Here is a 22,096-nt window from a genome sequence, read left to right on the forward strand (position 1 = left end):
TGGATGACAGGCAGGCTGTGATCGTGTCAGGTGATGCAGCGGCAGCCACTACTCTCTCTATTTTCTTTCTTTGTGGAGAAATCACTGGTCCCTCAACCCGGATACTGTGCCGCAACTATCGATAATTTCCCCCAGTGCGCAGCGCTGTAGGCTGAGGAAGGGGCGGAAATATTTCAGTACCCTTGAAGCGGACAGCTCTTGCCGGATCTCCACGCTTCTGACCAACGGGCTCCGCATCCGTGCCTGGAGAGCAGGCAGGATCATAATTTATACCTAAGATAGGGGAGGGTAAAGTGGCCACATAAAGGCAAACACCTTCCTGCTCTTGGAAGATCGTGACCACTTTCACGCCGTTTTAGCCGTAGTGGAAGGGTGAGAAAGAGGGAGGAAGAAAGGGAGCAGAGCATCACTACAGAGAGAGATGGCGGAGTGCGGGCGAAAGGCGCTGTCTCTCTTGGAAGCGGCCCGGTCCCGGTACGAGAGCCTGCAGATATCCGACGATGTGTTCGGCGAGTCCGGGGATGACAGCAGCGACAATCCCTTCTACAGCACCTCCGGAGACTCTGACTCTGACAACTACATAGCCGAGGTAGGCGAGGAGGACCAGCACCAGCACCACCACCAAAAACGGGGCGACAAGGAGAGCAGCGGGCAACGCGGGGGAGCAGGAGGTGGCGGCAGTGGGAGAATCGGAGCCGGTCCCCCGGGCTCTCTGTCCCGTAGTCAGGCAGAGGAGGAGGGCTGGACGGAGACTCTGCAGGATGTCACGGTGCCGCCGTTTAAAGAGACATATGGTGAGACGTGATGCACGACAACATGAATAAGGTCATTTGTGCTAAGGGGAAGAATTGGGCGTGTGATAGACAAAAATATAGTGTAGTCCACGTTCATGTTTTGCGGGTCAGGCAGGCCATTGCTGTAGCTCTGGTGCCAAAACAGAGAACAGCACACAAAAGACTATTGCTTTGGAACAACGGGATGCTTTATTTTCGTGTGTGTGTGTGTGTGTGTGTGTGTGTGTGTGTGTGTGTGTGTGTCCTAGTGGGTGATTGACAGAAGATAGGCATGACACCGCATCGTTAATTGATGTATTAGGTTAATGGCACAAGCTTAGCCTTTGATACTTCAACCCTTGGTGTGATAAACATGCTGTCCTGTGGGGTGTGTGTATTCATGTTGCAGGGCATGGGCAGGGAGACATTCTGTTTAATTTAGAGAAACAGCATGATGTCCTGGTGTATGTGAGAATCGTGACAGTTAAACAGGACTATGCACCCACAATGCTCTGTCTTTCTTTGTCTCAGTCTATCCTATCCGTGATAAATGCCCCAAAACAATATCTTACTCTGTTTAATACCCACTGCTAGCCAACATGTAGCCTACTGTACCACGTCCACTCTGTCATTTTTCCTGCCTCTTCAGAACAGTTTTTTTTTATCCATTTATCTATCACTAAGTACAGCTTGCATCAGGGAGTTGGGTTTGGGTTTATAGTGCAGTATTTTCTGTCAGGCTTCATTTGTATTTGTCCTTCTCTCCCATCTCTTCTGCCCCAGCTGAAACAACAGTGATGGGTAGGAATACCCTCCTGTATCTACTGTGACATGTTGCACTGTAAATGGACTGTATTTATATAGCGCTTTTCTAGTCTTAACGACTACTCAAAGCACGTTTACATAGTACAGGAACCATTCACACAGATTCATTGTAGGACCAGGGATCGCACCACCATCCTTCTGATTGGTAGGTGAGCACTCTACCAACTGAGCCACAGCCGCCCGCCACAGCCAGCCACTGTGGTGCCCTTGGAGGTGAACCAACATACAGTATAGCTATAGTAGATATGGACCAAGCTGCTCACACATACCATATAAACACACATTGGAGCCTTCTCTATGCAAAGGTATAACATCACAAGCACACAATTGACTGTATGTAAAGTGCCAGGAAACCACTGGAAATAAAGTAAACTGCATTGGTTGTATGCAAAGAAGATTTGTTTTGCAAGCTGATTTAATGTCAACCGAAAAATGCACTACTTCCGAATTCAAAACAAAAGACCCAATATAATAATGAGATAAAGTCTTTGTGTCTGCTGTTCGTATGGCACCCAAATTTAAGGTGGTTGCATTGGCCTGTCCCAGAAAGCAGGATTACTGAGGAGGACATCAAAACAAAACCCAGAACAGCTCTGCTTACTTCTGTCAATGTTCCAGATTTAAAAGGGGTTTCCAGACATCTCGTTTATCTAGCTAACTTCAGTTATCCTGCTTTGTGAGACAGGGCCCAGATATAGATTGGTCCCTATTTCACTTATCCAAAATAATCTGAACCAAACTCAGCTGAACTTGGGTACCATAAGAGGTTCTTTGTTGATGTTACAGGATGTTCTGTTCTCCCACATTCAGTTTTGTCCTGCTCTGTTTGATGTTTCTTGCTCTGTTGACCTAAGCTTGGGATGCAGCAGGTGTGTTTGCCTGCTTTGTACAGTCTGGTCTGTTTGTAAGGATATAGTTTAGTGTCTGTTTGCACAACCACAGCCAGTGTGGGTGTGGTCCCGCCATCTTGCATCAGGGTTGAGATGATTAAGAGCTGCCTGACTCCTGGATGGAAGCAGGACTGCCAGGGAGCATAATCACACTTCAGACCTCAAGTGGCCATGATTTTATCGGCCCGAACAGTAAAGATTGACTGCATCCTGAGCATCAGCACATCTACATAAATATGTTTCTCCACCAATTTGATTGGCATGGAATGGACAGCTGCTTAAGCCACTTAGTCGGCCCTTGGTATACTCAGTGGAAATATTATCAGTGATATTCTTTATCATATGTCTGGATTTCTCTGTCTAACTATCTGCCCCCCTGTCTGGCTGCCTTTTTCTCACCTGCCTGTCTGTCATCCTGTCCATTTCTCTGTCTGTCTGTCTGTCTGTCTGTCTGTCTGTCTTACTGTCAAGCTGTAACAGTGCAGACTAAGTACTGATGTGACAGCTCCACTCCTTGGAGACTGTGCCCACCGTACATAAATCATCAGCCACCGTCAGAAAGCATAGAGTCAGCCTTATACAAACTCTCAAAAACTCCAAGTGTTTTTCGGTTTGTTTACAGTTACGAACCTTTTTGTTTTTGAACCAGCAGACTAGCAGAAGTTTGGAACCACATTGAGTTTTTCTTTGCTTGCATAACAAACAATGTGGTTTGCCCAAGGACGGGTTTATAGGTGATGATGCGAGAGACTGTTTCCCCTGCATTGTGAGGAGTTGTAGCAAAGGACCAAGCCGAGGATTGTAAAGCATACATCCACATCTCAGATTAGACAGCTATTTATTCATTCACTTTGCTAAGCATGTCCGATAGATTACTGGTACTCTCCATAGGTCAGTTTTTCTGCCTGACCCTCTTGTCTGCATGTTGCCTCTTACCATTGCAGAGCCATTTGGTGAAAAAAAAAAACACAAATTGAAATAATATACTGTATATAGAAGTCTACTGTAAGGTATATTTACTAGCTGTTTGACAAGCAGATATGCATGTGACACAAACAGTCGTCCAAATATTCACAAAACAAAATGGAAGAGAAGAAGAAATCAAAACAAAAGACAAATTCAATGCTGATATGCAGAGACAAAAATACAAAATTAAATGATAAATAAAATATACATAGTATATAAAACAAACAAGATGTTATGCATGACACAGGAAAAAAACACTGGAAGGTAATTAATCTTATTTCCATAGTCTTTTGGCTTACAGGGAAATTGTATTGTAATGGTATTAATAACTAATACTACATAAAGTAAAAAATAATTATTCAGTCATTACTGACAATACATGTACTGTACCATATAATACTGGAGGAATCAGAATAAATGCTAATTAAATAAGCCATTTTCTATCATCTAAACACCAAAATATTTCAGGCTTTTGTCGAGCCATTTCATGATAAATTGATGCTCTTAAAGCATCATACAGTAGTACTGTCTGTACAATACAAAAGCCAATTGGACTAATATGATCACATTACGTGACTATTAAACACAATTCTGTTTTCAAAAACTAATGATTCATTGCAAAAAAACTAACAAAATGAGTTGTTAAAGTCTGTTTTAAACGTGAAGGGTTTTGGCCTGCACTTTAAATATAATATACTGTATATTGACATAAAAACATTCCTGTTAATATTGTGGTATTCATTTTAGTATATTGCCTAGCCATCGCTGAGATTTGTCTGAGCAAATAATCAGAAATCGCTCTCAAATTCATGTGCTCCTTCTGTAATTTCCGCTAAAAACTGGGCTTTAAGCATGTTTCTTCTACATGAATGGTTTATCCACCCCAACTACACGGTAATCTCTCATTTTTAAATTCATGGCTATAAAAGCTCTATGAGGCAGATGTTTGTCCCTCACCGGTAGAAATACTACAACAGCTGATAATCATGAGGGATTATACTTCTGTCTATAGGTGCAACATCGGTGGAGTTTTGTAATGTGTAATGTGGGAAATTGATATTTCAAAGCCTTGTAGAGAAACATTACTTTTTTATAAGAATATTTTAATTAATAATATTATAGTCTTAAAGAAGAATTATGCAAATGTTTGATCCAGTTTTATCAGCGTGATGTGGGCTGGACTGTAGATGAGCTGGCAGGGATGTATAAAGAAGATCTATGGAGGAAATAGATTGAAACAATCCCATTAGCCATAAAAATTACAAGTTCTTCTTCTGGTTGTATTTATGGTTTACTCCTGAGATGAGCTGAGGTCATTTTGTCTCGGTGGACCTAACATCTGAATGTCTGATGTTTTTTATGGAGAAGTGTCTCGCTCGAAGAAAGTCATGCTGGATTTTACATTCAGCTTTCAAGTCTAATGGGATTCAAATGAGTGGATTTCGAACCATGCCTGGCTACTTCTGCTGTCTTGGCTGCAAGCATCAGCTTTGTGGGCGTGCTTCTACTCTATTCTGTCTTTTTTCCCTCTTGTCGTCCTCCACATGATGCTTAAATAGTGTACCATTTAGATTTAGCCCTGTACATGTTATCCTTAACTCAGCATTAAAAGACTGAAGCAGAAGCATATCATTACTGTGATTGCAGCTACTCAGGAGTAGAGAAAGGCTAGAGAAAGAGACTGAAAACCTTGTTCTACGCTGTTCAGAGATAATGAGATTGTGCTGTTCAATTGAACCTAAAATTGTTCTGCTCGACGTCCAAATTCCCTCTCACGGATCCAGCAATCTTAGAGAAAATCTCTAATTTAATAGAGCAAACACATTGAGCCAGTCACTGCATTGTGCATTGATTGTTTGGTTTCAATGCACCACCTAAAAGCTTACAGACAGAGATAAATTGGAGGTAAATGCCACTTTCCTCTCAGTAAAATAGTAAATTACAAAATATACAATATAAATAGGGAAAATACCTGTATAAGAAAGGTCCCTTATGCTTGCAACTAATATTATTTTCTGTTTATAAATTTAAGCTAGAGCCCGACTGATAAAGGATTTTTAAGGCCGATATCGATACAAATATTTCCTGATTTAAAAATCTGATATTACGATATATCGGCCGATATATATATTTTTTTTTAAAATCCAGAAACGCGTAACAAAACATAAACAGATTTCCCTAACATTAGTTATTTGTAGTTATTTATGAGTCCTCACTAAAATAATATGATAATGCAGTTTAAAAATAAACTTGTTTGTTTTATTGTCACAACAGAACAGAGGAACAAATATATTAAAGTTCTGATAAATACAATGTATAAAAATACAAACTTAAGATATGAAACTTAAAGGGTTAAACACGAGCGTTGCCAACAGGGACGTTGATGAGTGCCCTCTGGTGGACAAACTATGCAATGCCAACACTTATAACATGGTTGAAGGGTGTTTCGTCCGTTTTGATTTTATTTTTTAAATATTCATTTATCGGCCATTATAAATGCAGATAGCGATAGTTTGGAAAATGCCTAATACCTGCCCGCCGAAATATTGGTCTGGCTCTAATTTAAGCTAAATTAATTCATCGTTTATCCATAACTTTAAGCGGATTAACTGTTTATCCATTATTATCCATTATCTTAAGCCAACTATTTAACTATTTATCCTTTACTTTAAGATAACTATTTACCTGCTTAAGCTAACTATTTAACTATTTATTATTTACTTTTAGCCCTTACTATTTTAACTGTTCATCCATTAGCCTACCTTAAGCTAACTGTTTATCCATTACCTTAAGATAACTGTTTAACTTTTACGTAAGCTAACTTTTTCAACTGTGTATCCATAACTTTAAGGTCTGTTTTGTTACTTGGATATTCTATGTGTTTTTAAATCAACAGGTTTAGGTGGATCCATTATTTGGTTTAAAAAAAACAATCAAACCTAGCTGTTTAAACAACCCCATCCCTCATCAGCTGATGCTTTACTGACTGATTTCAGACGCCTTTTGTCCATGGTTCCCTCCCCGTCTATAAGAACATGATTTTGACTCGTTGCCTGCCATAACACTAAACCAACAAGACACTGAAACCTTCGGCAAGCATAGAAACGCCACACTGACATGGATCACAGTGTGGTGGCTGTCATGTTGTGTAAATGATCTAACTGCTGCCCTGGGCTTGTGACATTCACACCAAAGACTTCTATTGCTGCTTTATGCAAAAACCACAGCGATTATATGTGAATGTATTATGTTTTTCTCTTGATTTAATACACTTCAAGACTACCTTAATTAATGGATGTTCTCTCTATTACTTTGTCCTCTCTTGTTATGACAATGGAGTTTATGTAAGCAAGAAATGGTTAGTATGCATCCCACACAGCCTTGACAGTGACAGCTAAACAAAACCAAATGTTTTTGTGTCTTACGGTGTCAAAAGAGAAACCTTTCATTCAGTCAGTCAAATTGTAGGCATGGTGCCAAAGTTTAAAAACTGGGATTAAGTGACAGTTGTGTCTGTGAGTTAGCCCATATGGGACTCTCCATCTGTCAATCTGTCTGTTTTCCTCTGTCATAATCTTTTTTTCCCTTCCCGTCCTGATCCAGGCCCTGCTCAGAAGATGCCGGTCACCGCCACAGCGTTGGACTTCTTCCAGCTCTTCGTCCCAGACAATTGCATCCAAAACATGGTCACCCAGACGAACATGTATGCCAAGAAGTTCCAGGAACGCTTCGGCTCAGACGAAGGCTGGCGTCCTGTCACAGCCCAGGAGATGAAGGCCTTCCTGGGCTTTGTCACCTCCACCAGTGTGCACCGCTGTGAGTCGGTGCTCAGCATCTGGAGCTCAGGCTTCTTCAGCAACCGGAGCATCGCCTTGAAGATGAGCCAGGCACGCTTTGAAAAGATCCTCAAGTACTTCCACATTGTGGCTTTCCGGCCATCACAGGGAAGCAACCAGGGCCTGTACAAGATCCAGCCCTTCCTGGACTCGCTGCAGCAGTCGTTCAGCTACACCTTCAGACCTTCACAGACACAGGTGTGTGCACTCTCCTGCGGGCCTGGGTCTCCCTAAAGCATCTTACACTGTATATATTTGGAGATATATGAGCCACATTCTCCATATTTATATATATCTTATTATCATACTGACTCACCATTCACTGAGACACTGATTATACTTTTTATTATCATATTAGTCTAGAGCTATTTTTATTATTTTATTATTTATTAGATACCCAGAAATGTAGTGGTCCACAAGATTTAACATCACAGTTGACATCAAGCATTTTACACTCATCTCATCATTAAAAATGCAGAGTATTCCAAGAAATATGAAACAACTTCTAGAGGTGATTTACAGTTTAGATACATTTTAAGTTTATAGGTACACAATTTGTTGAATCACTGTTTTCTGGTTAGCAGTGTAGGTACTCTTTCACTTTAAGGTATATTTATGCACTTTTAATACAGTAGCTTAGGAGTTCCCCACTAACTTTGTAAAATAAAAATGTAAAGGAAACATGCTCTTGAAGCAGGCCGACTAAATAGTTCCTGCATGAGTCTCAGTTTGAAAACCGTAGAAAACTATCTATACAGTATATACAGCATACAGGTATTTGGGTAAGGCAGTCATTTCTAACATACTTCCTCTCCAGAGGACTCACTTCAACTTGCTTTCAGTTGCACTGTTTGCATTAGAGCTACATTTATGCAACTGGGGCAGTGGAGCGTCACGCTTGCTACTCTATTTTGGGTGGGTTGGAGTTAATTCAACTCCTACTTTACTTTCGTCTCTAGATGAGCAGCAGCAGCACTAAAGTTTCTAAACGGGCAGGGAACAAGCCGATCGAAGTAGAATCTGTTAAATAAAATTAGCACTTAACTATATTATATTATGCTCTTGTTCAACTTAATTACTGTAAGAAAACAAAACCAAAAATGTGTTCTTCTTAAGCAAAGAGAGACAGCGGCAATCACTCAACCTTGTTTTTGTTTTTTTTATCTGATGAAAATCAAGAGTAAGAGTGTTGTATTACATGTTTTTACTGACTCGTGAAAATGGTTGCCATAAAAGTCAGGACATAGTGTTGCTTCCACTTCATTCAAGGGCTTTTCTCATTTAGCTACATATTCTTCCTTAATAATAAAACAAACAAAAATGAGCCAACATATTCAGAATCTGGTTAGGAGGAGGGCCACCAAGTTGGCTAATCATATTCCAGTGGGATCTAATGCCACCCCGGCACCCTCTTAAAAATTAATGAATTTCCGGGAAGTAGTTGATTAAATGGCTTTTCTGCCGTATAAGTGCTATAACATCATCTTCATTGTGAAAGATGATGTCAGTGCTGTGATACATTTGGGAATACAGGCTCTTAACAGCATCCCCCCCCCCCCCCAAACAAACTGACCTAGATGTGTATCTAGGTCAGTTGTGTTTTGTTTTATCTGTTGGTTTTCTGTGCCAGGGGCAGAGAGTGTGCCCAGATAGTGAGAGTGGCACGGACTGAAACTGTTGCTCCATAGATAATGGAAAAGTGATCTGCCCATTTATAATGGCTGATACAGAAGGAAGGAGAGAAGTCGATGTACTCGTTTGATTTTTAATTTATCTGTTGTTTATTTTCTCGATGAATCAATTAATCGTTTGGTCCATAAAATGTCAGGAAAAATGACCATTACATTTACATATACATATAAGTATTTAGTACCAACAGTCCGAAACCCAACAATATTTAGTTAAACATAGAAGAAAAACAGCATTTTATATTATTATATTATTATTATAATATTAATATGTTATAGGTTGTAACAAGAGAATCTGGGGCAATTTTGCTTAAAAAAATGACTATTTCAATTAGCAAAATATATATATAAATTGTATTAATTATAATTAATTTCTGCAGATCAACTAATCATTAACTGTAACCAACAAATAAATTCAGTTCTATTTTTAATTGACAAGAAGGAAGGGAGGAAACTGTATCGTCAACATTTTTGTTTGAATGCAGGATATTTCTCTACATGTGAGTCTGTGTGACCTGGATTTATCCGCCACTTTGCATTATTCAATGTGTGTGTGTGTGTGTGTGTGTGTGTGTGTGTGTGTGTGTGTGATCGCTAACGTGTGACTAACATAATCGCTGCTGAATATTAGCATGTTATGTCAGCTCCTTCTGACAGCGATGCGTCACATTTTCTTTGTCAGTCTGGCAGTTTTGCAGTTGCTGAGATGATCTGTTGACACGGCTTTGTATTGATTTGCAAGTGTAAAATCTTTGAGAGCATTTGTCGCAGCCCTCACAGAACATCCACTGCAAGACAGCAAGCAAGTGGATATATTGATTTTCCTCCTTTCTTTGTCCAATACATGATTAGTGACCCCCATGCAAATGATTTACTTGAAGCATTCATGTGTATCTGTAACTGTGCTAATGTGGCAGCTACAGGATGAGCTATTTCTCAAAAGGCCACTGTGGTTTGGGTGATATCATCCATCCAGAGGCTAGATAGCCTCATTACTTTTCCATAACTCCATATTTGACTTGGAAATGACTTGTTGCTTTTTGTCCCTGAGCAGGAGAGAGCTGTTTATGATAGCTGTTGGTCATTGCTCACTGCAGCTTTAGTCAAATCATGATGGAGAAGAGATGGGGAAGACACTGGAGGAAGGGAGAGCTGAGAGACATTTGAAAAGCAAATACTTGTTGTGTGATTGAAATATGGGAAATATTTGGCCAGGATTTATGTGTATCGCGCTCATGTAATCGTCCAAGAAAGGGTTAGATAATATTTGGTTTTGTGTGTGTGTGTGTGTGTGTGTGTGTGTGTGTGTGTGTGTGTGTGTTCTGTTATTGCCCCTGCTTGTGTGTGTTTTTAATTTGTGAATGTGTGCCAGTTTTGAATATTTTCTTTAATCCCCGTTGAGAAATTCATCCTCAGTTTCTGATCTGACCCATCCAAACTATTTAGAGAGTTTACCCTACTTATGAAACATACTTTGACTTAATGTTTTTCTTCAATTATGTTCATTGATTTAATTAATGACCACAACAGAAAGTGGCTGCAGTGGCTTCTTTGGGAACGACAGTCCAAATCGCAAAGATATTCAGTTTACTATCATGGGGAAACAAAGTAAAGCAGTTTTTTTACATTGAGAAGTTGGAACCAATTATTTTTTGTAATCTTTGCCTGAATTCCGATTACTTGATTCTCAGAATTGTTGCAGATTCATTTTCTGACCCTCAAATAATAGATTATTGAATAATCGTTTAAGTTTTACTCTGTAGTACTGTGTATTTTTGTTTTTTTACCACCGTGTTTAAATTTTAATCAATTTGCACCATTTTTAGCAATCTGCTAAACTGCTGTTATGTGATACTAGTAGTTTGCAAAATTAAAATTTTCTTTTTATTTTGTCTATTTTTTTTTTTTATGGGGTTTGGTCTTTACTTTGTTCATTTTGTTTTTTAGTGGTTATAGAAAGAAAGATGTAGACAGACAGACAAACTAAGGGGATAATGTATAAATGCAAAAGTGAAGGACAAAGCAGCACGAGAAACAACTTTCTTCTGAAGGAGTTTTGAGACAGATCTGCACCGTTGAGAGCGTGTTCCTGCTGAGAACAGTGTTTTCTCTCTCTACAGTATCACACTCAAACACATACAAGACTTGTGACGATCTCCAATTGGCTGCCTTCTCTCTCTCTCTAACCCTTCACTGTAATGTTACATCATACACAAGCTTGCTCCTATGCCTCACACAAAACCAGTTTGTGTGAATACATTTTTATCTCCCTTTTCAAGGCCAGTTATTCTTTTCCAGGAACACATTGTGTACTTTACTTGTGACACGGTTATGTAAAAATCCACGAAGACAAACTCATGTGTACAGTAACATTGCCTGTGTGTTTCCAGGTTCTTCATGAGCCATTGATAGACGAAGATCCGGTGTTCATTACCACCTGTACGGAAAGAGAGCTGAGGAAGAGGAAGAAGAGGAAGTTCAGCCTCTGGGTTCGACAGTGTACCTCCACCGGATTCATCTGTCAGGTAGCAGCAAACAATACTCATGTACAGTGTACTCAGCAATCAGAAATCTGAATAGTTTAAGTGCTCATATTATGCTTTTTGGCTTTTCCCCTTTCCTTTATTGTGTTATATATCTTTTTGTGCATGCTATAGGTTTACAAAGTGAAAAAGCCCAAAGTCCACCCCAAAGTGACTTACAATCTCCAACAGAAAACACTGTTCACAAACTCTCTAAATACAATTATGAACCTGAATATGACCATAATATGAGCACTTTAAGGTCTGACTTGAGTGTGAAAAAAAGCAAGAGAGATTGAAGAGTACAAGTTTGCTTTGAGGGTACTTCGTGGCAGAAATCTAATATTTGACATCAAAAATGCAAGAAAAAGTCTTCAGTCTGCCTGAAGTCAAAAAAGCTCTCTTGAAAACATCAGAGACTTTGATCTTCACCAAGTTTCAAATCTCATTCTTAGGTTGTCGATGTTCCATCATTTTGCATCCAGCACTACAAAGAATAAAATCACTTTTCAGAATTTCATTGTGAACATTTGCGGGCTTTACACGCATAAAATGCAAAGTTTGATTTTCAAAAAAGATTAAACTCATCTTGAAATGAGTAATACCTTCTGGGTAAAACATATTGGTTGTCAGATTTTTCTTTTGATGTTTAGATTTAAAAAAGCTACTGGCTCAGGATTTGATCTGTGTTGTCACATCTCAGGCAGGCAGGGTTGCTCAGCTGCTCACTAACAACCTTGTCCTTACGGCAACCTTCCACTCCTACGCCGGTTGCTTATGTAACATCACCATTTAACTGAGGCCAGGTACTGCAGGAGGACTGGCATACCTGACCAACCCGTACCATTACAGAGGACGGTGGAGAAAACAATAGAACCCACAACTGCAAGAGTTTACAATTCTTATTCTGTATTTTAAATTGGTGACAAGGGATGGTGACAACCTCCTTAATGCTACCCAGTATTTGTGAGACAGAATGCCCAGCCAAACTGTAAGTGAAAGCAGCAATTTGTTTTCCCCCAGGATGCAGGTTGTTAAAGCAATTTTTATCACTATATAAATCTTGTGCATGACTCACACACATGCGGGCACACACACAAACATTTCCGCTGCTATACTGAAGAGGAACTTCACTGACATAATGCATTTACCTCCAGTGGTATCTAGCTTTGCAGCTAGACTGTTTTATTTCTTCAGATTTTGAGATATCTCTCTCTAAGATTTCTACCTCTACCCCAGTACAATGGAATTGAAGGTAGTTATGTTTGTGGTGCTCATAGAGATGAAACGTAATTCCAGTTCCAAGTGAGAACATATGTTTTTGGGTCAACCAATCCTTTCATAATCATAATTAGTTTGTACATCATGTATTACATGGCTACCCCTAACCTTGAAGGCCAAGTTCACTTTTTTATGCCTGTAAAGTAATGGGGGACAAAATCCACAGTCCTTGTTCTGGGCAAAAAAACAGTAAATTTAAAAGTTTATCTGAAGCTATTATGAGGTTTCAGCAGTGTTAAGTTAGTCAATGCAAGTGGTTATCTTTTAAAGTTAGTCTTTTTAGAACAGAAATCCCTGTTTGAGTTTCTGTGTGGAGGGAGATTTTTGTACTTAAAAGGCTGTAACTTGAAAAGATAACCACTTGAACAGTTTGATCTCATCTAGTCTAGTCTCCGACTGCTGAAGCTTCTTTTTAACTAAAGATAAACCTTTAAGTTTTAGCAGAATGAGGACTGTGGATTCTTTCCTCCATCACTTGCATTGGAAGCGCAATGGGAAGAATCTTATAATCTTTCATTTTTTCACAGCAACACCCAATTCAGTCCAGTACAGTATACAGTATAATACTGGCATGATATCAGAAAAAGATTAAACAAAGAATGCCAGTAAAGCATGCTATATATTGTTTTCAGGTTTGAGAATGACAAACTTAACTAGGCTTTTAGAGAAACTGGGTAGGGAGTACAGCAAAATAATACAACATTGTAAAGAAGAAGACATTTTTAACTGCAGAGAACCCATAAATAGATGGATCTGCAGTATGCTGCAGGGGAAATGTTTCCTTCTTTAGCCTGGATGTAGTCCAGAATTGCATTAGAGGAGAGAGGACCAACCACCAACAGAATTTTAATGTGCCTTTTTCTGCTTTTAAGATCATTGGTTTTTATTCAAATAAAATCAATTCATATTTTTTCTTGTAATCCCAAATCTCCAGTGTAAAACAAGTTGTGTGCAAGAAGCATCACATTCTCTGTCATTTAAAGCCATATCCCATTATCCCATCCATTTAACAAATAAGCATTAGCATTCACACTGACTGTGGCCATTTGGCAGTCTTCACCAGTCTGCTGATGTGTGTCTGCACTGAGATCTTCTCTCTTTAAATGAATTGTGTCGAGGGAGAGAGAAAGAAATCTAAGAAATAAAACAAGTTAATGGAGTGAATCAATGAGATTCCATTAGCCAATGTACTACACAGGGATACACAAACACACAGAAGCATGGACTGACCACTTAGCGTAATAGCTAAAGGCCTGACATAGATGCTGGCTGATCAGGCTAATGCCGTTCAGCTCGTGAACAACAGCAGGAATATAAGTACAAGAAGGACAGTGGAAAGTTTCTTTGGAAGCAGAGCTCTTCTTCATATTTCTTTTGAGACTTGTATCTTCAAGGGCATTGTGTACCAGTGTGTTGAGCTAAGGAGCATGACTCAGTCCACCTTGATCCAGAGCACCATATCGCAACAACAACTGGCCAGATTGTCATGAAATATTCATATTCACAGTCCCAGTGGGCGCTCCCAGAACATTTCGGTAGTAAGTTTCAATGTTGTAAATTGAAAATCACAGCCTTGTAGAGAGTTAAGACTTATATAGTAGCTGCAGGATTTTCTAACCTAGAGGACAATAAAGTGGTACTTAAAAATGACATAACGTTTGCTGGTACTATATATCTGTTTTATCTAAATGTCCTGTCTCTTTCTGCCCATGCTGCAGATCTCAGTCCATCTGAAGGAGGGCACCGACGCTCTGGCCACCTTGAAGAACAAACCTCAGCTCCACAGCCTCGTGGCCAAGCAGCTCTGCCAGAACATCTCTGGCAAGAACAGCATCATCTTCACCGGGCCGTCCATCACAAGCCTCAGCCTCTTCACTGAATTCAGCAAACAAGGTACACAAACAAGTTGCAACAGCAGATATACTATCTACTGCATTGGTCTGTCTCTCTCATGCTGCCTAAATAAATACAAACTTTGGTTACACTTTACTTGAAGGTATCTACATAAGAGTGACATGACACTGTCATGAATGTGTCATAAACATTATAAAAAAAGTCATAAACTTTATGTCAATACGCTTCTGTCATTAAGTTTCTATTCGGTTTTTGTCATGACAAGTTAGAGTTAGAGTTAGGGTTCATGTGTCATGACAGTGTCATGTGTTCATGACAGTGTCATGTCACTCTTATGTAGATACCTTCACGTATTCAAGTGTTACCCAAACTTTTCTTTTTCTATCTTTCTGCTTCTCCTCTGTCATCGCTCATGCTCTTCCTTTTCTGCTACAGATTGTAGTCTCCCTTCTCATCTCATCTTCCTCCCTTTTTGCATTTTTTATTTGTTTTAGTATTTGTAGTCATGTTGTCACGAATGCATCTTCAGGTTTAACAGCACAGAGAGGTAGGCACAATTTGTTTTCTTCTGCATCTTAATGACTAAATCTTACACTAAGTGACTTGTTAAGATGGATGTTTCTTTTGCTGTTCAACCAACATCGACCATAACAGCCCCGGGATGCACTGCAATAGACAGTTAATTGTCTTCTCACGTGCACAATACATCATGGAAGATTCAGCGGGGAGTGTTTAGTCTTGTCACAGCCCAAGAAATCAATAGGTAAAGTGGACACTTAAAAGAAACACCACTTTCTGTAACACCTGACAACTAGAATTTCTGAATCCAAACAAGCTTCTGTTAATAGCTTATATTCTCAATATGTGGTATTTTATCAGGAAATTGTTGGAGGAAATTGCGCTATTTTATGCTGATAATCTGTCTTTGAAGCAGGTTTCCACAGAGCTCTGATTCTCATGCTCATTATACCAAAGGCATCATTTATTATTAAAGCATAACCCTGTTGTGGTTATAGTGAGTCACATTTGAATTCTCTTCCCTGACCTTCTTTCTTCTTTTGTAATAATAGCAAATGTGGAACAATGTCATCCTGTCATAAAAGGCTAAAAATTTGCGAATCAGTGAAGGCAGAGAAGAAATATTCAGCAAAACAGATCAGGTTCCTTTGACGATATCATCAGCACAACTTGGAAATTGAAAGGTTTTTAGATTCCCGTTATCACAAATGCTCTTTCACTAAACAATAACAGAAGAGCAATTTTAAACTCAGCCGGGCAGAGCCACAGTATGCCAAGTAAAGAAAAATCAAGTCTGGAGATGTAATCAATATTTTCTCATCCTAATTAGGTAACTCTACCATGAGGCATTCAGCCAGAAAAACTCAGTTCTGAGCTTGTGAAGTTATTGTCAGGAATTTTTCTTTCAAATGTATCATGCTGGATTAATTAGCAGAGTTAATTACCTCTGCAGCACTTACTGTGAACACACAGACGCACACACACACACACACACACACACACACACACACACACACACACACACGTGTACTGTACTACACAGATAGAAGTCATTCTCCAAATTGAGAACATTAACAAATGAGCAGCAGTCAGCCACATGATTATTTCACTGCTGCTCATCCATGTAAAGAAAATGACAGGGTGGGGGACAGAGACAGAAAAAGCGAAAGACATAAATGGTATAAGAAGAAGAACAGAAGTGGTACAGCCATGAGAGAGAGATAACAAGGTTTTGGTTAATGTCAGAAGCAGAATGCATGAAAAGCACAATAAATGCTCAGGAGTTACTGCAGGGATGAAACTGGGGCTGCAACTAATTATTTTGGGCATTTTTGCTTAAAAATTTACTTGAATAATTGATTTCCACCAATCATTTCAGCTAAAGATACAACTTTGTATCATTTAAGTTAGTAGGGCTGCAACTAACAATTATCTTCATTTCATTTTTTTGTTCTCAATTAATCTGTTGTTTATTTTCTTAATTAATGGATTAATGGTTTGGTGTATAAAATATCAGAAAAAAATGGCCATTGCAATTCCCCAAAGGCCAAGTTGACACACTCAGATGTATCGTTTCGTCTCATTAGCTGGTAATAAGTGCCTGCTCAGTATATTTCTCACATCATTGTATAGACTAGTAGAATGTCTCTCTGTTGCAAAGTTATCTATGCAAATGTTAACATGTGATGTATTTATCATTCTCCAGATATCTACTGCTGTGGACTGCTGAGCACCAGGAAGAGCGACTGTACAGGCTTACCACAAAACATGCTGATCTGCGGCTCCACGCCAGCGCAGCGCGGCCAATCACGAGTAATGATGAAAGGCAGCATGTCACTGATCAGCTGGTACAACAAGGGACATTTCAGGTTTCTCACCAACGGCTATTCCCCAACAAAACAAGGTAAAAGCTGCTCTGATGCACCCAGAACTAAAACTCTAAAGGTGTATTTGTCTCATTGAGTTATAAAACTCTTAAGAATTTTAGTACTGACAGGAGACGGTACACATAATATACATTAGTGCACAAAATGCATGTATTCATGAATGTAGGAAACCACAAATGTGCTATAATATTTGAAAAGGCTTGCCATTATTGGAGAGTTTTTCAGTGAGAATAAGATGAGCTTCAGTGTCATTACAATCAGGTGAAACTGGCAAATGGTTAAGCATTCGTGTCAGGAAAAATCAATGAGAGCTTCTAATCCATGATAATCCATTTCCAGGAGGCGGCAGGATCATGATATTCCCCTCCTCTTATAGCCTAATCCACTCTGGTTGAAACAGTTTTGTTAGGTTTTGAACTCATTTGAATGGCTGCAGTGTGAATCTCTCTGAATGAAGAGTGTGGAAGCGAAGCCCCAGATTGGTTAAACTGTTATTATCCAATATTGATTTTCTTTTCCCTCTGTGTGTGCGTGGGTATGTGTGTATGTGTTTGGCTGCAAGTGTTCTTCACTCTGTACAAAAAGGAGACCAAAATGAGTTTCCATTCCAGATTGTGCATGCTGGCTCACAGTCACAGTTAACTGGGACTTAAATGGAACCAAGCCATAGTTAATGTTATTAGTTACACCTGTGCATTTTCTGCTGTGACAAGTCTGAGTGTCTGCTGTAAAAAAGGCCCATTTAAACATAGCAGCCCTGCAGTGAGCAAATAATAAAAACATAAATAGTAACATGGCACCTGGGCAGCCTCCCTCATGTAAAGGAGTGCTTCTTTTTTTTCTTCTCCCTTGCTGTTTGTTGGCCAGGTGACCACAGAATCTGGAGAAAATGAGTCCCTCCAGTGGGATATCTGCTGTATGTCTCTCACTCTCCTTTTGTGGTTTGCGTGTTTGTGGCAGGTATCATCATTAAGAGGAAAAGCGGGGAGATCCCATGTCCCTTGGCTGTTGAGGCCTTTGCGGCGCACCTCAGTTACATCTGCAAATATGACGACAAGTACAGCAAGTATGTACTTTGTTTCTGCTTATGGTCCCATTCCAGCCTGATGAGGACGTCTTTAAAGTAATGTCTAATGTAGTATACAATTTGTTGTGCCATTGTCTTGTTTTTGACACTTATTGCCAGCATATTCTGCTGTTCAGAAAAAGTTACACAGTCTCACTTTAAAGCACATTATTTAAAGTGGAGTGTTATCGTTATTCATTTATTTAATAGAATATATTTGAATAGAAACCCTGCAGTAAGTGGCTGTTTTTCTCCCACAGGTACTTTATCTTCCATAAGCCCAACAAGACCTGGCAGCAGGTGTTTTGGTTGAGCATCAGCATCGCCATCAACAACGCGTACATCCTCTACAAGATGTCTGATGCCTACACGGTGAAACGCTACAGCCGAGCGCAGTTTGGAGAGAGACTGGTCAGAGAGCTGCTGGATTTAGACGACTGCTCCCCCACACAGTGAGAAGGAGGAGGATGAGGACAGCAGGAGTGCACACACACACAACAAAAACACACACACAAACACACACACACACACACACTAACACTATCCCCACACATGCATTCACACTTCATTATAGTTGTATGGACTCTGCAGTCTGTGTCTGTGTGATAATACTGAAGCAGTGCCAAGCTTGGCATGTCTCTCTTCCTCTAGTTGTTTTTCGTGGTACTGTAAATATTCATTAACACAGGACTGCACACTACACAATAGAGAATCATGAGCCATGGGACAGTTCACATGCCTCAACTGCAACTTTTAACCACACAGTTTTACTAAGGATTTGTCAGCAGGAGCTATTTCACAAGCAGAAATGCAGGCGAGAACAATGAAACTGGGACGAATTTACCCTTAAATGATGTCAGCTTCGAGTCTTAACTCTTATCAAAGAGTTATCAATATGAGCCTGACATTACCCATGGGTGTGTTCAAACGCGTCAGGCTACATGTAGCTTGATATTTACACTCTGCAAAAACACCTGGGACCCTGTAACAAAAGCTTAGTAAACCAGGACAATGGTGTGTTCACACGCTGCATGCATGAAGAATGTGGATTGTGATGTTCTCTTGTTCGGTGTGAACATGATTTCTGCTCCAGTTGGGTTTTGAAACATTTTTGTGCGTGTGTGTATGTGTATCTATTAAGGAAGTGGAACTGCCATTTGTGTGTGCGATGTTGAGTTGACGTTGAGGATGTAAATGTACGGCTATTGTGACCCAGATGTGTCGTGTTGCTACTCGCTAGAGGAAGACTGTCGGGTGATGTACAGCCACACACAGCAGTGTGCCACCCATTCACAGCCTCCTATTTGAGAGAGCCCAGAAAATACTTTAAAAAAACAACTCTTTCAGATGTCTTTAAGCCCCTGAAGACTTGGTTTCCAATTTTGAGTATTTCTCTACAACGGTAAATATTCATTATTAAAAAGGCAACAATTACAGCTTGGGAAGAAAAAACATTCTTTCTTTTATTTTTTATCAAGAGGTTAACATTTAAAAACTCAGTGAATCTGCTTCATCAGGACTGCGTGGTTTGATCAGATTTGATTGACAACATAAAGTAACAATCCCACAACTGTGTTTTCTTAATTTAAGTATTCTTAAATCCTGATTGGTGTACTCTCTTCAAACCAGTGAGCAAAACAGAGACAAAAACACAAATACATATATTTCTCATGTTAACTAACCAAAACTGCTCCAACTTTGGCAGAAAATACTGTGCTCATGTAGGATTACATTCCTCGTAGTAAGAAGCGGATTGAAGAAATAGTTTTTTCGGGGTCTTTAACAAAAAATAAATCTAACAATAAATGCCGTCAAATCTGCAGCCTACTTTCGTACCACCAACACTTTCAAAGGCAGATAAACTCATCTTATTTGTCTGTTTTATCTGTGCTTTGCAGGGCACCACAAGTTTAAAATCTGCTTGATTGAATGTTAAGTAAACCAGTGTTGCTAAGCAACGAGTACAATCTTGGCAAGTCAGCAGGGGTTTGGATAGTATTGCTTGGCAAGATTTAGGTAAAGGAAGAAAAAACGGAATCACTGGTGGCTCATAAGATGTCCCAGAAAACCAAATGTTGCAACAAATCTTAATGTAGATAAAAGGCTCAGACTGGTGCCCAAATCTTATCAGGAACTCCAGAAGTGAACTGAACAATTTCATCTAATACCTTCTCATCTGAAATAGAAGCAAAGAAATTTTGTTTCTTGCCAACAGATTTAGACCTGCCACCTCGTGTCCAGCCAATGGAAGTTTTTATCTGATTAAAATGCACTTACTGTCTTCTGACCATATAACTTTACCACACTGCTGTCTGTAGCTTTAATGAGGACTCTACAGTCCACTTTGCTTTGCTTAACATGTTATGCAGTCAATGTTATTGTCATGCTGGTATCAAGTTGTGAAGGTTTTAAGTGAAGGGTTTTGTTGTGTGCTTGCTCAATCAGCATGGTTCGATGTGTGAATACAGTAAGATGACGGTATGTTGGTAGAATTGTAGAATGATTGGAACACTGGCAGGACTCATGCACTTTCTCCCAACACAGTCTTGCACTTCGAGGAGAGTTATGAAGTTAGCAACATGTTTACTAGATAATCCTTTTAATTTTGAACTCGATGCTAGTATACACTGCTCTCTCAAAAATTATGTAAATACATGTAAGATAAATGAAATGGGTTATATAAAAATCCGCCAATGAAAATAAGACTGAAAATGAAGGACTATGACCAAAACAGAAAAGATTTCCATTGTAGATACAGAGTACAAGGTACAGTATGTGTGTGTATATTTTGTTTACAAATTACTGTGTTTGTCAATAATCACTGTCACTGAGACTTAAGATTGTGATTTTTTTTTTTTTTTATTACTTTTTCACTAATCCAAAGCATCGTTGTAGTCATTGTGGCCCTTGTCGTGTAATCACCTCAAAGTAACACTGTTAGTCTTAAGAGGCACCCCTGTCATGTCATGTAACCTGTCATGTCATGTAACCTGTCATGTCATGTAACCTGTCATGTCAACTCGTGATTTTAATACAGTGTTCATTATCGACTAATTACACACACGTTTAGTATGAAATTGATTGGGTTGTATAAAAACACGTGCAACAATTCCAGAAACCCATCCTGCCCATTAGACTGCATATGTACGATATTAGTAATAAAGAAAAGAAAAATCCACACTACTAAAAAAAAAAAAAACCTCTTAAAACAGTTTAAAGAGTAACTTAATGCCTCATTGAATAGCAGTTTCTTTACTGATTTCCTTGAAGTCACCTCTGATGTTGGTTGTGGTCAGAAGTGTGCTCTGTAACACACCCACCAGTGATGTCACAGTGGAGTGCACTTCTAAATCACTGCAGCAAGGTGAGATGTTAAGTTAACCCACTGCAGGTCAGAAAAGCCAACATTTTAAGATGGCAAATCTACTCAATATCGATCCCTGCAATATTTGGGTGATGGTGTATTTTTCATATTCCCATTAATAACTGACTGAACTGAGATGTTGAACCAACATATTTCCCTTGCAACATCAGAGATATTTGATATAAGAATTGTTTTAGCTTCCTGAAATATCGAATATCGATAATTTAGAAAGTAAAACCAATTACCACTGAGACTAACCTCAGAAGCCTTGATGCATGCGTGTGTGGGCATGGATGCGATCATCACTGACTGAAGCAGGAATGGACGAGGCAGGTTGATAATAATAAAATCCAGCTCTTCAAAGCAAAAAGTAACCCCAGGACTGCGTCACAGAAAATTGTGAAGCACATATAACTGTCGAGAGTATCCTAGGGGAAATACTTCCTTTACAGTCTGTCATACATAAAAAAAGAGCTGCATCTGTGAATGAGCATTCAATCTGCAGCTCATGGAAGCACGTCACACATTTACCTTTTAGATCACAAAGGATGTGTGTGACATATGCAGAGGTTGTCTGTAGTGCTTATATCGCTTGGCTCAGACCACGCATGAAAAGGAATTATGCA

The 22,096-nt window shown here is 39.4% G+C and overlaps 1 protein-coding gene across 1 annotated transcript; it reads left to right on the forward strand.

Annotated features, from left to right (window-relative positions):
• Window positions 1–60: 60 nt before the first annotated feature.
• Window positions 61–21,694, forward strand: pgbd5 (piggyBac transposable element derived 5). Its single transcript, XM_078272590.1, has 7 exons — window positions 61–794; window positions 7,058–7,488; window positions 11,369–11,503; window positions 14,500–14,674; window positions 16,860–17,057; window positions 18,001–18,106; window positions 18,367–21,694. Exons 1-7 carry the CDS (start codon window positions 422–424, stop codon window positions 18,560–18,562), a joined length of 1,614 nt encoding a protein of 537 aa, XP_078128716.1. The 5' UTR covers window positions 61–421; the 3' UTR covers window positions 18,563–21,694.
• Window positions 21,695–22,096: the final 402 nt, after the last annotated feature.

The sequence above is a fragment of the Sander vitreus genome, chromosome 17 (genome assembly GCF_031162955.1).
Source record: "Sander vitreus isolate 19-12246 chromosome 17, sanVit1, whole genome shotgun sequence".
Classification (NCBI taxonomy): Eukaryota; Metazoa; Chordata; class Actinopteri; order Perciformes; family Percidae; genus Sander; species Sander vitreus.

Bases quoted from the DNA above. Each gene is read 5' to 3' on its own strand.
- pgbd5 (XM_078272590.1), top strand. From the start codon at position 422: ATGGCGGAGTGCGGGCGAAAGGCGCTGTCTCTCTTGGAAGCGGCCCGG. The intron at 795-7,057 runs GTGAGACGTGAT...GTCCTGATCCAG, and splicing joins GCCGTTTAAAGAGACATATG to GCCCTGCTCAGAAGATGCCG. The intron at 7,489-11,368 runs GTGTGTGCACTC...GTGTGTTTCCAG, and splicing joins TCAGACCTTCACAGACACAG to GTTCTTCATGAGCCATTGAT.